This window comes from Hemicordylus capensis, chromosome 3 (assembly GCF_027244095.1).
Source record: "Hemicordylus capensis ecotype Gifberg chromosome 3, rHemCap1.1.pri, whole genome shotgun sequence".
Classification (NCBI taxonomy): Eukaryota; Metazoa; Chordata; class Lepidosauria; order Squamata; family Cordylidae; genus Hemicordylus; species Hemicordylus capensis.
Window position 1 is genome coordinate 326,057,034 of NC_069659.1, and position 19,422 is coordinate 326,076,455.

A 19,422-nucleotide genomic window follows, 5' to 3' on the forward strand; every position below is an offset into this window, starting at 1 on the left:
TCTGGGGCAGCCCCAAACCCCCATTCTAGCCAATGGAAAAAAATTTTCTTCAGAAATTCACCAATAATACTAGGAGCCACCAATTGCCTTGGGATTTTTGGGGTGGAGGACACCCATGGGTGGCTACCACCCACCCCAGCTTTTTTGCCCCTAAGGGCTCCACATTGTGAGTTATGGGCAAAAATTTATTTTTTGAAAAAAAATTGTAAAAAATCAGAGGAAGGTCCAATCGACTTGAAATTTGGGTGGCAGGTAGAACACAATGTCCCCTTCAAAACCAGCTACTTTTTGTGATCCGAACCGGTTCGGTTCGGATCCGAACCGGTTCGAAACCGAACCGGACCGGGGGGGTGGTCTGGCAAAACCAAAACCGAACCACCCCGGTCCGGTCCGGACCCGAACCGAACCGGGAGAACCGGTTTTATGCACATCCCTATTTTCAAGAATAACAGAAAACCTTCCACAAGGTTTCTCTGGACTAAACTGGATGCAACGGAGCATTTGTGTGTATTCATTCATGTGTCTGCTGCCTCATTCCTAAGATAAAGTGGAGGGTTTGGAAATCTATTTTTTCCCCAAGAGAGCATGGGATCCTCCTGTCCCTCACCCTACTTTGATGTGGTCCATTGCCTTAAGCAACGTTTACTCAGACCAGCTTGGATACAAATGTGAGCCATGCTTGAAGCAGTGGAGTACAGTAAGGTAAGATCGGAGAAGAGGCAGAGTTTAGATATCTTCATCTGGGTGCTCCACTTTTTTTTTTTTTTAAAAAAGGATTCCCATTTCCAGTTTCATACATGAGCAGGGCAAGCATGTGAATAAAATGTACATAGCTGTCCCATCCCTTCTCGTTTGACCCTTTTTTCTTGCCCAAAATATTGTTGATTTATGCCCACAAATTTCAACACAGTGACGTAAAATAACACATTGCAGAAGACTTCCAGACTCAAGAAGTTTAACTTTCATCTTCAATTCACTTACTCCCAGAACCCTAAAATTTCCAAATTGTCTCTAGGCATCCAGAGCTGCTGAGATAGTCTGGATCTGGTTAAAAAGTTGTTGCGGTTGTTTGTCAAATTTCCTTTTTTCCTACTCCACATCATTTGTGCCATTGTTAGCTTTATCTCTTTTTATCTGTAAATATCCTGTTGGTCTCAAAGTTATCCCAAATCTCACATTATGTGGGAGCACTTCAGAAGGAGTTTTGTTCTCAGTCACACACCGTGTGACATGATTTAGCATGATTTCCTTTTCCAATTACAGTGTGAAGACCAGGAATAAGATATACTGTCTATCCGAGACAGGCCTGGCCAACCTTTCTGAAGGTGGAAGCCAAGTCTATAATTTGAAATGCTTTAAGGCATGTGTTTATGTTTTATGCTAGTGTGACAGGTGAGCAGGACCATGCCTAAAGAAACCCACATAGGTCACACATATTCTGGTCTGTAAAACTCCTAGAGGAACTATGTCAAAGGATAGACAGAGTGGAAAAGTCAGTCTTGAGCAAAATAATCACAAACACTAGACCCAGAGGCATAAAAAAGCATGAGCAAGGAATCATTGCTAGATTTTGTTCTGCTTTCTGTTTAGATGAATCTTTTGAGTCAGGAACAGAATATTTGTGAAGTAAGAAAGAAGATGAAAGCAAAGGTATTCTTGTACCTAGAGACAAAATCAACAATAAAACAGTCCAGGGACCATTTCCAACAGGAGAGAATGCATGCGGCCAAATGGATCTTGACTTTGGTCCAATGTGCTCAGAGGAAGAAGCTTCATTGCACAGGAGCTGATCAACAGAGACTGAATGAGTGGGCTGGAAGTGTGGGTGGAGAACATCAACATACTGCTCCTAGAAACACAAAAGTTTCATTCTGTATAAAATTCCTAAATTTTAATTTCAAATTATTTCATGAATGTCACCCCATTTGAAGAACAGTTAAGGGTGTTACAGTGTTAGCGGTATAAAATCAAAGCAGTATTGACTTCCATCTAAATAAACCTTTTCATTCACATACAAAATAGTCATAAAGCCATCCATAGAAGAGGATTACAGAACGATTCAGATAGGTAATTGCAGTTGGCAGGTATATGAACATATATATCACACAGACCCGAATCAACACTGGTTTGATTTGTAAAAGGAGTTACTATTTAAAAGGAAGTCATGAAAAAAGCTTATCTGTTCATTAGAAACCATATGGTTTATCCAAAACTTCAAATTATCCAGATTTATGGCATATCTTCTCCTCCAGCCATACAACAATATAACACACTGTAGGCTGCTTGCGGGCAGGGATCTTCATTGCTTATGAAATTCTGTTATGTGCCACGTATTATAAATAACTATTATTATCATTATGCCTGGTACTTAACAGAGTACATAAACAAAACAAAGCATTTGCAATCAAAAATTGAGGGTAGTGGGAAAGAAAACAAGAAGTGGAGAGGGGAAAAGAAAGGAAGTGAGCAAATACAGTTACACATACTTGAGCTATTTCAGTTGCAGATGAGGGCAAAGGAGTTAACAAAGGGGTTCTCAAACCTGGGTCCCCAGATGTGGCTGGACTACAACTCCCATCATCCCCAGCCACTATGGCCAAAGCCACATGCCCATGGGGATCTCAAACTTGTGTCCCCAGATGTTGTTGGACTACAACTCCTAGCATGCCCAGGATGCTGGAAGTTGTAGTCCAACAACATCTGGGGACCCAAGTTTGAGAACCCCTGCTTTAACTTGTATATATAAAAGACAGTACAAGGGATTACAAGATATACAAATACAAGGGATTGAAAGAACAACAATGGCGCTCTCACAGATAGGAAAAAAGCACAAACATTATCGAACATGAAGCCGGCATCTAGTAAAACAAAACTCTTTTATGTGGCTAAAATGTCTGTTCAGTTCTGACACGCTTTATAGAGAAAGAGCCTGCCCCCAAACCACATTATAGCAAAGCTGATGGGATAAAGAGACCTCTCTGGATGCTGCTGCCAAAATCTCACCAGCAGAAAGATAAAGCCATCTGTGTATCAGGCTTGTATTTCCAGAGCTTGACTCCCACCTCCAGTGTTATCAACGTACTTTCCTATCAAGGTGCCAGAGGAATTCGATCCAGACATAATATTTCTGAGTTCATACAGACTAGCAAAGGCCAGAATTCATAAAGTGCATGATTACCTGCAACGCTAGTCAAAGCAAATAGGAACTCCAGGGTATTCTGAAAACCAGGTTCATTAGTAGCACCAGCAACTTCTGTTTCTTAGCAAGAGGTGGAGAGGGATTGTACAAACCTGACATGACGCCAGTGGGGAGGGGATGGTGCAAGTTTGCAGCTACACTGTATGAGTATGCAGCACAGGGGTTAAAGTTGTTTTGGGTAAGCACTAGACCAATGGCTGATGGAAAACAATGGCATGTTGCTTTCTTGGGGTGGGGGCAGAGGCTGGTAGTCTTCCAGCTGTGGGAAACATGGTATAGCTTTGAAATTGCAGCAAACAGCATAAGAAGAATGACAGTCTGCAAAATGAAAGAGGGTCAGCTTGGCCTGTATGGGCCTAGCCTGATTTAAATGTTGCAGCAGCACTGACTTCTGTGTGAGCAGTTCAGTAAAGTCTATGCTGGAATTTTATTTTCATGCATTTTACTGGCTGAGTGCATTCCGGTGCTTACAGTTTACACCTGTGGCTCCCAACCTGGGTTCCTCCAGATGTTGCTGAACTACAGCTCCCAGCACCGAAAGCCACAATTCGTGGCTGGGGTGCTGGGAGTTGTAGTTCAGCAACATCTGGTTCAGCAACATGGAGGAATCCAGGTTGGAAATGTTCTGCAGCACACTGGATAGACACACAGACAATCTAGCTCACGTTCAGTACCTGCATAATCTAATGCAAAGCAAGCATTCCCATTCTCTATTACTCACATTTCTGGGACTACAGTCAACCTCATGAGCCAAATTCTAACCTAGTTTAAGTGGAATATAGAGACATGAGTGTGGGGAGATTATTACTATAGAGTGGGAAGTTCCTTTTAGAGCTCTTCATTCAGTCCTGCCCAGTTTTGGGCTGGAACCCAACAGAGGTACAGGAGATCAGGACTTTGGTTAGTTCCCAGTAGAGCAGTACCAGAAACTGAATTCAGGGCAAAGCTAAGGATGTTACTCCAGCAGCAGTTTAAGAGCCTTTATCAGCACTGTCCACAGATGAAGCTATTGGATTGGATCAGATCCAATCCCAGCTCAATGCAAATGATTATCTAAATATCCATTCAATAATTGTATCAGCCTGGATTGAATTGCTTGATGCATCGTTATTGGGTTGATGCAAAATCTCATTGGATATAATGGCCCATAGGAAATAAAGGGGAAATCATTAAAATGATTACAAATGTAATATTTATATTTAAACAGAAATGAATGACCTTTCAGGCATGGTAGACCTTTGTTAGAGCTGATGGGGGGCCCTTGTTAGGGCTTGAGACTACCCCTGTTTCACACAGAAGTGCCAGGGTTTCAGAGAAGCAGGCAAGCTCTCCACCATTTTAGATTTTTACTTTGTGTGTATATGTGTGTGTGTGTATAATTTTTTTCTGATGAGATCAACAATATTCAGTTGGCAAGCTGAGGATGAAGTTTTGGCTCAGGCGCCTTGTAATATACAATTCTACATCCCACTCTCCAAACACTGTGATTAGAAAGGAGATGAACCAACTGGAGGATGCCTTGAGCAGCTGCAAGTCTGAGGCACTGAGGCAGAGGGGTCAATCACATAGTTGTTCTCCTTCCACCCCCAGCACAGTACCTCCAGTGACTGTTGCTGGTGTCTTATGTTTCTTTTTAGATTGTGAGCTCTTTGGGGACACGGATCCATCTTATTTATTTATTTATTTATTCATTCATTCCTCTGTGTAAAACACTCTGAGCCATTTTTGGAAGGGCAGTATAGAAATCAATCAATCAATCAATCAATCAATCAATGGCTCATCACCAGATTCAATGACAAGCAAGTATTGCGACATCAGCACAAAAAGGTTTTGTAGCCTCAGCATCAGAAAAGCATGAAAACAATCATCCAATTGTCGGATGGGGTTGGATCCAGTTCCATACAACGCAGAACATAATATAATACCGATATTAGCCATTCTGCATCAAAAATGCAAAATGTTGCCCACAGGGACTTATTGGATCAGATACAGTTATTATTCCAAATCAATGCACGGCCCTAGCCTTTAGAGTCCTGCAGTGGGTCATGTATTTAGCTCTGCTTCCAGGGAAGGTTTTTGTTACTTAAAGGGGCCATGTCCTCTTCCTCAGGCATCATCTTCAGATAGGTTAGGAAGGCTCTAGCTTCCCCTGGCTGCAGGATGGGAGAGACAGGATGTCCTCCTGCATCACAGGAGCTCCAAGAAGGAAAAATCCTTCGTGTCAGAGAGGGGAGCAGGGCCACTTCCTTGGGCAAGGCAGATGTCAGCTGTGTTGGCTCTTGATACTCTACTCCAGTGAGAGCACTGGAAAGGCAGGTTTTCCAGGGCTATCTCAGGACATGGTTCCTGCTGTCCTCTGAGTTCTTATGTCGGGATCCATGACACATCAGTAGGACCAGGAAAACTGTCCCTGGCCTGGGTTGAGTCATCTGTAAGCAGAATGGCAGGCAGGGAGAACAGAAAATGGAAGGCAGGAGGCCTGGGATGGCGGTCGGGCAAAATAGAACAGATGCCATATCCAGGGTGCAGGAACAAAGACACCTTGAGTAAGGGTGAAATCCCCCCGCCCACTGCACTGAAAGTGTGTTGAACACCATGGATACATATTGCATTGCCAGAAAGATTATGAGCTGTGGACATTATCTGGGCACTTTGCAAAACAAGATATGGCAGTCAAAAGGCAGTGAAGCTTTACAGATCCTCTCACAGGACTTGTGATTTCCAGATGGCAATTCTTGTAAGAGCAAAGCTGCTGATAAACCCCACATCACACACATGTATACTTGTCCACTACATGCTGCTTAAGCTATGTTAACACAGGGACAAAGGGAAACAATGTAAAGTACTTCTGTCAGCGTTATTCAGGAGCAAGTGCCCCAATGCTGTATTGTTCAGACATGTTTTATGTACAGGAGTGCATTTTCCACTATTTATCCCCACCAGGAGGAGCATGTTCAAGGCAGCCATGTGAAGGTCACTCCGTGCTTTCTCCTGTTCTACATTCTAGAGAGAAAGTAGTTCTTCTCTCTGTGGTAGACCAAGGAACCCTGGGAAAGGATGCAGTGGACACCATTCTGGTAATAGTCTCATGAACAAACATCACAGCAGTATAGAACAGGACAGGATTTAGCATGTTTGTTAAAATGAAGAAACCATTAGTGTGAACATGGCATTCGATACGTGACTTTCCCCCTCACAACCAATAAGGAACATGGTAACACTATGCAGTCCACAGACACTGTTAGCAAGGTCTGAAAGTCTTTCTTTCTTTCTTTCTTTTTCTTTCAGAAAATGTGGTGTTCATGTGCTACAGAGATGCACTGTAGCATCAACAAGACCACAGTTGTTACAAATACGTGGTTGCCTCTCTGCTTTCCCTTTCTTTAGCTTGTGCAACTGCCACATTGATACACTGGAGCCACTCCTCAGCATTCTTTTCATCTTTGGCCTTGAAAACATACGTCTTACTGTCTGTAAAGATTTCAAAGGCCCGAGGAAGGCTGCGATCTCTGCGCTTCTTGGCCACAACTTTGACACTCTGGACCTTACTGAGCTCAATGGGACAGTCATCTGAGTCGTCCTTCTGAAACGGAGAAGGAAGCAGAGAATGGAGTTCAATGTTTGTTCTGCAAATACATGGGGTTCTGAGCTGCAAAGGGCTTAATGCTATGCAATTGTCACCCTTTACATTTATTTTATTTATTCTTAGGTTGACAGGCCACTTTCCCACCAGTAATTTTCCTCATCATGTCAGCCAATATCCTCTGGGCGGGGGGAATCATTTATACAATTTGTTCCACTGAAGCTGAGTTTTAGGCGTCATTGCTTGCCTAGACACCAATAAATTTTGCATAGCTTAATGTGTGAGACTCTTTCACTATTAGCACATACATTATATCCTTTAACTGAATCCAGAAATGTAGAATTTGGGCAATTTTCCCACTAGGTTTTTAAGAAGACTTAATGCATGTGAAAGATGCCCAACTGATAACCCGGGGCTAACATGTGTTCTGCTTCTTCTCACAGCCAACACAGCACAACAGAGACACATCAACAGGCCTCCACCCCAAGTAACCTGCAATGGCCCCTTTGCTACAGGAATATTCTGTTGAAACAAATTACCGTGGAGAAGTAAGTAGTCACCTGTATTAACCTGAGACCCACATTTAATTCAACATGAGTCCATTAGCACACAAGCCCACAGAAATCCTCAGGGAAATTAGGTTATGATATCTACTCTTTCCCCCCTAGATCTGGCAAATACAGTGCTGACTCAATGATAATTAATAGGGCTGTTCTGACGACCATTAGTAGGGTAGGGAACACTTCCTACCCTACTTCAGGAACTTCACATACTCCCAACTTCCGATTGCCAGTGAGTGTAAAACACAGTCGGAGGTGGAGATCTTGCTTGTGTAATAAGCCCCAGTTAGGTAGAGTTTTTCCTCCTACCTCGTTCCAGCGTTGGCAATGGAATCTGGGTTGGGTGTGCTTGTCCAGCTGAGGCTTAGCACATGAGCAGTACAATCCCCATCTCTGACCTTGTCTTACACTCACTGCTGATCAGAAACCAGGAACGTGCACAGCTCCCAAACTAGAGCAAGAGGTGTCTTCTACCTTAGGAAATGATTGTCAGAACCAGCTTCAGTATGCTGCCCACAGTTCTTTGAAAGCCCACCCTGCCATGTTGCCCTCAGTAGGCATTTCACTGCCAAGTAGCTATTTTCCACAGTGCTGCTGTGAATCATGTAATAACAGGAGCAAATTATATCTATTCATCACAAAAGTCATAAAAGGACCCCACTCAAAGTGAAATGCAATCCTGCATCTTTTCTAATGGACCTATTCAGTTCATTTTTCCATTTTTGCAACTTTCCAAGATTTGGCAAGCCAATGTTTAAAGCAGATGGATCAGCCAAACACCACTTTTGCACTATTAAAATTTTGGCTGTAGCTAAAAGATTTATATCACTTTATAATGCTCACCTTTTACAGATCTATGTAAATAACCCAACCGAATGACTGGGGGATCTTAGGGAACTTTAGAATCAGTTTACAGCTTCCAAAATATCATTATTTTCAACAAAGCCACAGAATACGAGTCTGCCTTTCAATGATTTATCGGGTTTACATACTGCAAAGTGAGCCATGTCCCTAGGAGGGATGCACAATTTGTGGCATTGAACAACACCCATTACTGATCATGTGGCATGCCTGTCAAGGCATAAGCCCTTGGTTCCAACTTCCTGGCTTTGTAGATCTTGAGCCAGATTGAGCAAGGCTTAACTATCTCAACTGGCAGGTCAAAAAACCGGAAGATTTTTAAATCATTGAATTTTAATTAGTCTATACTAGTAGTCTTTCAAATTATTGGCAAAATAGTTGGAATATTACAAGAACTATATATATTTAACTTAAAATAGTGGCTTGCATACTCTGCCATGAGCCATGCATGCAAGAGGGGAGGCTCCATGGTAATGAGACGGTGGCTGCATTTGCACGTAAGATCAAACCGGAGGTAAATGTGGCAGAGGTTGGGATTCGGTTATGTCCAATGTGTGCAATCGCGGTTTCATGGCAAAAGCAAAATGTGGCTTGCCTTTCCAAACTCCAGTTTGAACCTTCAGTTAGTAATGAGTTTCGTTGCTGTAACTGGAGGTTTTTTAGTGGCGGTGTTACAGGCGAATGTGGATGGTGCCATAACGGTGGTTTCATTTGCTTATGGAGCCACAATCATAGGGAAGGCAGTGTAGTCCCGCCCAGGACTGCACCCACTCCATGCCTGTGGTACTTCTCACTGGCCACCTGTCCGAACACTCATCCCACTCCACATCTCTGATCCAATAAAGCAGTTGCCTGGCAAGAGGGACACCGCCACGTCCCATCCCAAACTTGGCAGCCTGTAAAACGGCAAAGTTACAAAGCGGCATACCCTCTTTCCACTCTGTCCCTTCCTCCCCCCTCCAGGCAATGGGGGCCAGATGGCAGATGCCACCCAGCCAGGCTGCTCTATATAAGGAAGCTGCAGGGACGAGTGCCCCTGCAACAGCTCTCCATGTCTTGGCGACTGCTGTGAAAAAGCTGTCATAGCATGCCCTCTGCCAGTCCATCTGCCCATTTGAACATGTCCACCTTTGTTTTTGCCTAGAATGATGACCCCAGTCTCCTGAGGTTGCTGGAAATTGGGGCTCCCTTCTCCCATGATTCTCTGTGATGGAAGATCTGCATATGGTGCAATGCAAGTCCTAACCAGGGAATTCTGAATGAGAATAAAGATCCATCCCCATTCCCAGGGTTTCCCAAGTCTGCACACCTGCCTATGCCCAGACACATGGAGCGTCAAAATCTCATTTGGGTGCGTGAAAGACTAACCTGGAGAGGAGGGGGCAGCTGTGCAAAAGTTCGATCATTGAGAGAGCAGGGGCCCCATGCAAGTGGGGCCCCCTTTGATGGGTCAGCTCAACTTATGAGCGTACAGTCCAATGGAAGACCGAAGTTTTTGACAAGCCTAAGGTCCTCCCAAGTAGACTGGCCCTCTCATGAGAGTGCTAGTCCACTGGCGGCAAGCCGCCATGGGGACAGCATTGACTATTTTGCTGGGATGAGCCCTCGCAAGAGCATCCTTGGTCACAGTGGGTCAGACCCCTTTCCCTTCCCTTCCCTAAGTAACAGGGAAATAGTGCCCCCCCAGATTCCCACCCTCAATGTGCTTCTGTGAAGCAATTTTGTTCAGGGCTTTTACCAGGGTGGCAGTGCAATCACTGTCAGAAGAAGGACCTGCATGGTATGGCATTTAAAGGGATTTAAATGCCCTTTCCCGCCAAGGGCAGGTGGACCATTCCGAAAAGGCATGATCGCGCTCAGCACACCCCATTCAAGATCATAGCCAATGGCTGCCACTCTTGTGACATGCTGATGCCTTGCCCACAGACTGGAGATAAGAGCGCGATGGAGCTTGCTGGGATGTGGTCTCGGCGGACCAGGAAGAGGGAGGCGCTCCTCTGCCCTGAAAATGGAAGTTTCTGGGCCACAGTTGGACAAATGTCTGCAATGCGATTCATGGTTAGAAAAATTAATTGTGGGTCCACCTGTGCTAGGAGCAATAACGGGCTGGTAAGTGCAGCACAATCAGTGAGCCCACATCCCTCTTGGGGGTGAGGCTTGCTGTGCAGTATGTAAGCCAGTGAAACCAATGCGAAGTCACCCCATTGAATTTTAGAAAATATTCTTGTCTAGATACACAATAGTTAACCCCTGCTAACTTGGCAAAGAGGCACCTTTTAACATGGTGATTCTCTTTTATTTAGCAGGGGGAGAGTAACTGGCCCTATCCACCCCCAGCACAGTACCTTCAGTGACTGTTGCTGGTGTCTTATCTGATGTTTCTTTTTAGATTGTGAGCCCTTTGGGGACAGGGATCCATCTTATTTATTTATTATTCCTCTGTGTAAACCACCCTGAGCCATTTTTGGAAGGGTGGGATAGAAATCGAATAGATAGATAGATAGATAGATAGATAGATAGATAGTAATCATATCTTTAAATCTAGTGATCCTATTTTGAATCTATCTTGACTGGTTACCTGGAAGATTAAAGTTTCTGTACCCTAAAGCATGTGAGCACATATATGGATGAGACATTGCTTCAGCTATCCATGACTTAGATCAGGGGTTCCCCAATCTTGGGTACCCAGATAGTGTTGGACTACAACTCCCACCATCCTCAGCTGCAATGGCCAGAAGATGGGACTTGTAGTCCAACAACATCTGGGGACCTGGGGTTTGTAATCCTGGCCTTGATTGTTGAGGTCTTCAAAGGTCACAACGAGCACTTTTAGCTGGGCCTGAAATTAGTAACTAGTGCTTGGTCCTTAAGGGTCAGTTGGGGCTGCAGCTATCAAGTGATAGTCACACATGTCAACTCACCCTTGCAATAAACTTTCCCGGGTTTTTCAGACAAAGGTGAAAATGCTCCCATATCTTCAAGCTGCATTATGTTATATTGCTCTACAAAATGATCATCACCTTTTAAAACCTCAGGATGCAGGACATTCATTAAATAGCACTAACTCGTCTTTTAACTTACCGACTTTCCTTTGCGAAACAGAAGTTGATTGCCAGCAAGAGTGAAATAGCGCGTTTTCCACCTTTTGATGAACTTCCATCGGACTTGCTTTTCTTTCAGCTTTCCTTCGATCAAAGGCTGGCCATCTTGATTTACAACTGTGGGGATTTTTAAATTTTTTTAAAAAAAGCATAGTTATTGATTTTCTTGTCTCTGCTATAGTAGTTTAGACTTCACACCAGATCAGAAAGCAGCTGCCCCCAAAGTGCCATCTATATATAAGCCATGAAGGTATAATTTCTCCCAGGATCATTTTTCCCCCCAGGTTGGAGGTAGTGTGTATTTAAGAGTCATTATCTACCCATTCTTTAAGAATTCTTTGGCTGTTTCAGAAAATCTGTCCCTATTCAGTCACAGTAGAAGATATCTCAAACTGGTTTGCAAAAATCTCACAAAGGGGGAACATACCACAAATTTATTTGCAAGTAAATGTACATATATGCATATTTGCCTAATTTATTCCTGTTACAGAGCTGGGATTTCCAATTACAAGATTTTAGCGGTTTTTAAAGAGCAGAATTCTAAATAATGGATAGCAATCCTGGTCCCTTGTGCGCTCGCTATGCCACTGAATCACAAAGACCTATGGTGGTCATAGACAACTAATTTTTAACTTTCATTGTGCTTATTTGGATAAATCCAAGGATATGCAGTGATGTCAACTTTAAAGGGCACCCTAACTCATGAGATGCCAGTATGTCTGAGAGACCAATTAAAACAGAAGTTCAGAGGGTCACAATGAGCTAATAGTCCAAATACCTTAAAGCTGATTTTTAAAAACTTATTTTTGTTACAATTAAGCTGCTTGAACATGTACTGTTTTGTGCAGTAACCTTATCACCTCTCTATTGTAGAACCGTATTACTTTAATGAAAAGACTTTTGGAAGGATCTCAGTCATTGGGTGTAGGGTTTTTGTATGAGCCATAGTAAAGTACTTTCATCTGAATTGTGACCAAGCTTCTTATCATAATGTGTAAGATTAAACTTTGGTGGCATTACTTTAGTGTATTACTGATAACAAAAACTGGCTACTGAGGCAGTATCTCCTTGAGTAAAGACTTCTGGCAATGTACAGTATAGTCAACAAAAGATTTTTGTGGATTAATAAGGTTGGGATGCTTGAATCAGACTATAAAGTCAAAGCCACATATGTTGAACAATTAACAAAGTAAGCCACGTCATTATCTCATTCACCAAATCTACCTTGAATCTATGAACCTGGACTGTATTAATCAACCTTGTACTTTTATTTTATTTTAGTTTGCGCACACACACACACACACACACACACACACACACACACACCACGGTATATATGGGGTATATGAAAGTGGTTAATATCCTTTCCTTGTCCCTAAAAGAAGCAGTGATTTTGTTATGGGCCCAACTACATGTCTTCTAGGCCAGGGGTTCTCAACGTTGGGTCCCCAGATATTATTGAACTTCAACTCCCATAATCCACAGTCTCAGTGGTCTTTGGTTGGGGATTATGGGAGTTAAAGTCTAAGAACATCTGGGGACCCAACGCTGAGAATCCCTGGTCTAGGCCACCCCCTACTGCTAAAGCATCCCTCACAGAGGCTGGACAGCCATCTGTTTGAAAACTTCCAGCAAAGGAGAGCCCACCACTGCATGAGACAGACAGTTCTACTATCAAACAGCCCTTACGATTTGGATATTCTTCCCACTGTCTAGTCTAAATCTGCTTCCTTACAATTGCAACCCATTGGTCCTAGTCCTGCTCTCAGGAGCAACAGAGAACAAGTCCGCTCCTTCCTCTATGTGACAGCAGCCCAGATGTTTGAAGCCAGCTATCACATCATAGAGACTTCTCTGTGATGTTGATACAAAGTTCTAGGAAGTCCTACGGATTCTCATACCGTGTGCCATTCTGTGCACACCAATGGAAAGTATAGTTTTCTTCTCCCACTGCTTCTCTACTCTCAACAACCAGCATGAAGCTGTTTTGCTTTAGAAAAACAGGGCCATGGCTCTAATATGTGCATTTGTGATTAATGTGCAATTAGCCCCTCTGAAACCAATTCCTTCCACAAGCCACAAGCTCATGCAAAGAAAGTGATGTTGAAACAAGGCTGTTACAAGCCAGCTTTTTCTAACAAAGGACAAACAGTGAGTTACTTAGTACTTCAAGTGACTCATGACTGGCTGCACAAACAGTGTTTATGAAACAGTATAGCTTGCAACTTCCTACAACAAGAGCAAGAACACCGTGACGTGTAAGAATTCAAACTTCAGTACTGAGTGCCTGCAAAGGTTTGCAGGGCTACTGGCACATTACCAACTTGACATGGGTTGTATGGAAGCACTGACTGTTTAAACCAGTGCTTCCATGTGCACTGTGTATGCACTTAGTGTATACCATGTATATGCACTTAGGCTGTACACCTAGGTGCCATGGTTTGTGTGATCACAGAAGCCTGTTTTCTGAGCCACAATGAAAATGCAAATCTCAGTGAGCACATGTATAGATCCCATGTGGAGGTGCTAATTTATACAACGGGGAATTCTTGCATGTGTAGGGCTTGCAAGAGTCTGGGCCAAGCCTAGGGGATCATTTTAGACATGCATGCTCATCATTTAATGGCTGCAACATCAAGTACTGACTCATGTGGGAATAAATGATCACAGACAGACCTCTAATATGACTCAGTGTTGCCTCAAATCCTAGACTTTTCATTGTAATCATTCAACTGAGAGTCATCACATGCACTGCAGACCAATCCAGTGAGGTACGCACCCCTATGAACCACCCTTCACAGATATTCCTTCATACTTCAGTTCTAAGGGGGCCCTTCTACAACCAACTGGGTGGCTTGAAAATGGGAGGATGCTGGAATGCTTTACAGTTAAGTTTACAGACTCTGAGGCTGTCCACACAACTGAAACCTGGGTAGGAGAAGTGTCCTACCCAGGTTTGGGAGCTGTGCACACTCCCAATATTCAGTTGTGTGAGAGCATACATCTAAGTAGGAGGAGGGAGAAGAGATTGTGTGGGAGACAGGTGCTGGGCAGGACACTTCGTCCTTCGCAGCTTTCATACTCAGCATTTGACCAAGGTAGGACCAAGGTAGGGGGAGGTAGGTTATCCTACCCAGCTCCTATCTTCCACACAATCACTTCTCCCTCTTCCTACCCAGTTGTCTGCTTTGTTGTAGAGTGTCTTGGTTCTCTCACCTATCTTGGGACATCAAATACCCTTTGAACACTCCACTCAGTATTTCCAGAGCTTCAACATTATGATTTTGGAATTTCAGCAGTGAAAAGCCTAAGTAACGCATTCTGTGGAATGCTCTTTGGAACCTCTAGGTCACCTGGGGACCAATTAAATTAGCAGATACATTATGATCCCATTACTACCACCACCACCACCACTACTACTACCACCACCACCACCACCACCACCACCTCTATCTACTGCTTTTCAACAAAAAAAGTTCACAAAGCAGTTTACATAGGAATAAGAAGATTTGCGGATGAACTACATTTTGCTGATAAAATTGCTCATATTCATTCTGATTTGGATGCGAAGGTTTTTGCAGCACCAGAACTGAATGTTGCCAATATACTGTTTGGTCTTGTTATATTGGATGGTTTCCAGGCTGTGTTGCCTGAGGAGGTGGACAGGCTGCTTGGAAGGCAGAGGCCTACCACGTGTGTGCTCAACCCTTGACCCTCATGATTGGTAAGGGCTGTGAGGAGGGACTGGGTCCAAGGGTGGCAGGGGTGGTGAATGCCTCTCTAAGGCAGGGGGTGGCGACCCCTCAGCTGAAGGAGGCCGTCATTAGGCCCCCGTAAAAAAGACCTCATTGGAAGAGATTATTAAAATAACTTTCGACCAGTATCTAACCTTCCCTTCTTGGGCAACATGTTGCAGAGCATGGTGGCATCCCAGCTCCAGCCACCCTGAATGAATCTGATTACTTAGATCCTTCTCAGTCTGGCTTCCAGTCTGGATATGGGATGGAAACTGCCTTGGTCACACTGGTGGATGACCTACGCCAGAAAACAGAGGCAGAGTAACTGTTGATTCTCCTGGACCTCCCAGCAGCTTTCGATACCATCAACTCTGATATCCTTCTTAGTTGTCTCTCTGGGTTGGGACTTGGGGGCACAATTATACAGTGGTTCTGCTCCTACTTAGAGGGTTGTACAGTGCACTACCTAAAAGGCAGTGCTGGGGACACCTGCTCCACCCCTTGGCTTTTGGCCTATGGGGTGCTACAGAGATCTATTCTGTCCCCTGTGCTGTTTAAATCTACATGAAACCTCGGAGAGAGGTCATCCATGGGTGTGGGCTGCAGTGCCATCAATATGCTGATGATACCCAGCTCTACCTATCTTTTAAGTCACCAGACACTAGTGAGGTAGTGCATGTTCTGAACCAGGGTTTGGAGGCTGTTCTGGGCTGGATGGGGGCAAACAAGCTGAAACTTAATTTTAATTAAGCTTTTAATCAGAATTAATTTTAATAATGTTAATTGTTTCAATAAATGTTTTATGCTATTGTTTTTATTGTGTCATGTATTTTAATATGTGTTGACTTTTAAATATGTTAAAATTTGTCCACTGCCTAGAGATGTACATATAAATGAATGAATGAATGCATGAATCCAGATAAGATGGAAGTGCTCTGGGTTGGTAAAACTGATCATCTGAGTAGTGAGGTAAATCTGGTCTTGGATGGGGTCACACTCCCTCTGAAAGACAAAGTTTGCAGCTTGGGGGTGCTTCTGGACCTGATGCTGTCCTTGGAGGGAAATGCGGTGGCAGTGTGCAGAGGTGCTTTTTACCAGCTATGGTACACCAGCTGCAACCCTACTTAGAAAAGCCGGATCTGACCTCAGACACATATGCTTTGGTAATGTCCAGATTGGGCTACTGCAATGCGCTCTATATGGGACTGCCCTTGAAGATGGTTCGGAAGCTTCAGCTGGTCCAGATCGGTGCTGTAAGGATGCTCGTGGATGCAAATCGCTTCATGAGTGTGAACCCATCCTGCGGCAGCTTCATTGGTTACTGGTCCGCTTCTAGGAGATTCAAGCTGCTGGTCTTGACCATTAAAGCCTTACAGTGCTTGGGGGCGGGGTATCTCTTGACCATATTTTGCCATATGAACCTGCCAGGGCCCTGCGCTCGACATCTCAGGCCCTGCTCATGGCCCTGCCACTAACAGAGACAGGGCCTTTTCTGTTGTGGCCCCTTGGCTTTGGAATGACCCCCGGAAGAATTTCACCATGCTCCTTCCCTCAGTGTTTTTAAAAGAGGCTTTTAAAAAAAAACATAAAGAGGATTTTTAATGTTTTATCTGCTGCTTATATCTGGTTGGTTTTTTAGTTTTCAGTCTTTAGTTTTTTATCAATAACTTTTAATTTGAAACTTTTAACATTTGTAATTTTAAATGTGATTTTAGCCTGGTCTTTTAACCTGTTTAACTTTACTCTTTTACTTTACATTGTATGTGTTTTTTATCTGTTTTATTTTAATTTTTTTAAAAAAATTGATTTATATACCACCCTTCCTAAAGTGGCTCAGGGCAGTTTGGACTAAAATAAAAAATACATTACTATTAAAATTAAAAAAAAACCAATCAAAAGCAAATTACAATTACAATTAAAACTAGATAACATCAAAACTAAAGGTAAAGTGTGCTGTCGAGTCGGTGTCGACTCCTGGCAACCACAGAGCCCTGTGGTTGTCTTTGGTAAAGCTAGATATTATTAAAAAGCCCAGCTAAAAAGATGGTTCTTTAAGGCTCTCCTGAAGACCTCCAAGGAAGACAATCCTCTTATATCCACAGGGAGCGTGTTTCACAACCTAGGGGCGACAACAGAAATTATGAACCGGTGGCACCTGAATATGGATCCCTCCTGATGATTTCAATGAGTGGTGGGGATCTTGTAGAAAAAGGTACTCCCTCAGGTAACCTGGACCTAAGCCATTCAGGGCTTTAAAGGTGATAACCAGCACTTTGCACTTTGCCCAGAAACATATGGGCAGCCAGTGCAACTGGGTTATCAGTGTGCAACAGTTGCACTGATACCCCCAGAGACCAACCTCTGATACCCCAGAGACCAATCTGACTGCTGCATTTTGAACTAACTGCGAACTACATACAAAGGCAGCCCTACATAGAGCACATTGCAGTAGTCCAACCTGGAGGTTACTAGCTGGTGCATCACTGTTTTCAGGTCATTCTCTTCAAGAAATGGGCAGAGTTGTCGAATCAGTCACAGTTGGTAGAAAGCACTCCTGGCCATAGCCTTAATCATTTTGTTGATGTTCTGAGCCGCCCTGAGCAATAGTGAACCGGAGGGGCAGCGAATAAATATTTTAAATAAATAAAAACAACAAACAAACAACAATTATGGTTCCCTGTCTCCAGGGAGTTCACAGTCTGAAAAGAAACACAAGACAGAGGCACCAGCAAAAGCCACTGGATGGATGTAGTGTTGGGCTTGAACACAACCAGTTGCTCTCCTTCTGCTTAATACAAAGACAATCACCACTTTGAAAGGTGCCTCTCTCTATGGCACTTTGATCAATGGGCACCTTGATCAATTATCAGTCTAAGGTGCCACTGAGTTGATGGTTGACCTCCAACCATCCATTTTTCACTATGCAGTGTGTCAGCAACACATTCTAGTTTCCCAGTCAATGTCTGGCATAAATGATGTCGAACACTTCAGGACTATAGTAGGGTGTTTACATAATCTCCAAACAGTATTCAATTTACAATAGTTAATAATAAGGCCTTCTCATACATGATTTCTCCTACTACAACAGCCTTTTATTATGAGCTGTATGAACATTCAATATCTGTAAGACAAAGAGAATAACTAAAAACAGGGAGAACCCTTCTGGACATGGCAGAATAACCTTTTTCCACTATCCCCCAAAGTATAATAGATATTGAGAAAGGAGTATGGAATTTCCAAGTTTGCCAGCTGAAATTACTGTCAGGGATACAGAATGTCCCAAAACCTTTTTCAATCAGCTCTTTAATTCCTGACATAGTTCCCATAAAGCCTCCAGCTCTACAGTTTCATTAGACCAAATTTTTCTTTGCGTTGATGCAAATCAGGATGGTATTAATGGATCTACTGGAAGGTAGAACCAGTATTAATGAGAATCAAAACCAGTACTTGGCTGGCTGCTTGTCTTTGGTAAAGCTAGATATTAAAAAGCCCAGCTAATAAGATGTTTCTTTAAGGCTCTCCTGAAGGCCTCCAAGGAACTTTGACTGTGTAATAGTGGACACAGCTGTGGGTTCTTTTAGCGGGGGGGAAACAGAACTGCAGGAAACAGTTCCATAACATGAGTCATTTGTTGCTCACCAGATATTAATGGATGATTGGAGAGGAAGAGAAGACCCATATATACCTTCTTTGTAAACATGATAGTACCAGCTGACACAATATGTTCAAGCACCATCAGATACAATGGCTGCATTTCCTTTGAAATGGACTGTTATATATATATAGACTGACATCCTGACTAACGAAGCTTCGGTGCAATGAGAGAAGCACTGATGTAGCACTTGTGCTTCTAAAGAGTACCAGACTAGCACAGCAATGGTGTTAGTGTGTGTTTGGGGATTTCAGTGACCACCTGAAAACCCTTTTCTCACATGAAAATATGTCCATGATGCAACCCTCAGGGACATATTTTGGGTGGGGAAAAAGCACATCCTATGCAAAGGAAAGTCATCAAAATTTGCCAGCACAACTGAACTAACAGTGTAGCTGAGCTTTTCAGAAGCATCAGTGCATCTCCTGTTGCACTGGTGTTTCATCAGTCAGGATGTCAGTCATTAAGACTGTTCTCATGGGCAGCCTAATCCAGGCTAGGGCAGCCCAACCTTGGGCTAGGCTGCTTGTGGGAAACGCCTGGATTCACATGGATCCCAGCACTGCCCACTTGCCTAATCCCACTTTGTAGCCCAGCCTTTAGCTGAGGTTAAGAGAGCAAGTGCCAGGATCATGTGTGTGCTAGGGCTGCTCGCAGCCCAAGCACACACAGAGACGAGTGCCTAGAGTGCCCATCTCCTGGGGGATTCCCCCAATGTACTGTGCTCAT

The 19,422-nt window shown here is 43.5% G+C and overlaps 1 protein-coding gene across 1 annotated transcript in view; it reads right to left on the reverse strand.

The window, feature by feature from the left end:
• Nucleotides 1-2,709: 2,709 nt before the first annotated feature.
• The window catches only part of VEPH1 (ventricular zone expressed PH domain containing 1), a 221,294-nt gene continuing 204,581 nt past the window's right edge, over nt 2,710-19,422 (reverse strand). The window contains exons 14-15 of the mRNA XM_053312344.1: nt 11,285-11,421; nt 2,710-6,782 (exon numbers count right to left, since the gene is read on the reverse strand). Of these exons, the coding sequence (XP_053168319.1) occupies nt 6,546-6,782; nt 11,285-11,421 (374 nt within the window). The 3' untranslated portion in view covers nt 2,710-6,545. The remainder of the gene's footprint in view (nt 6,783-11,284; nt 11,422-19,422) is intronic.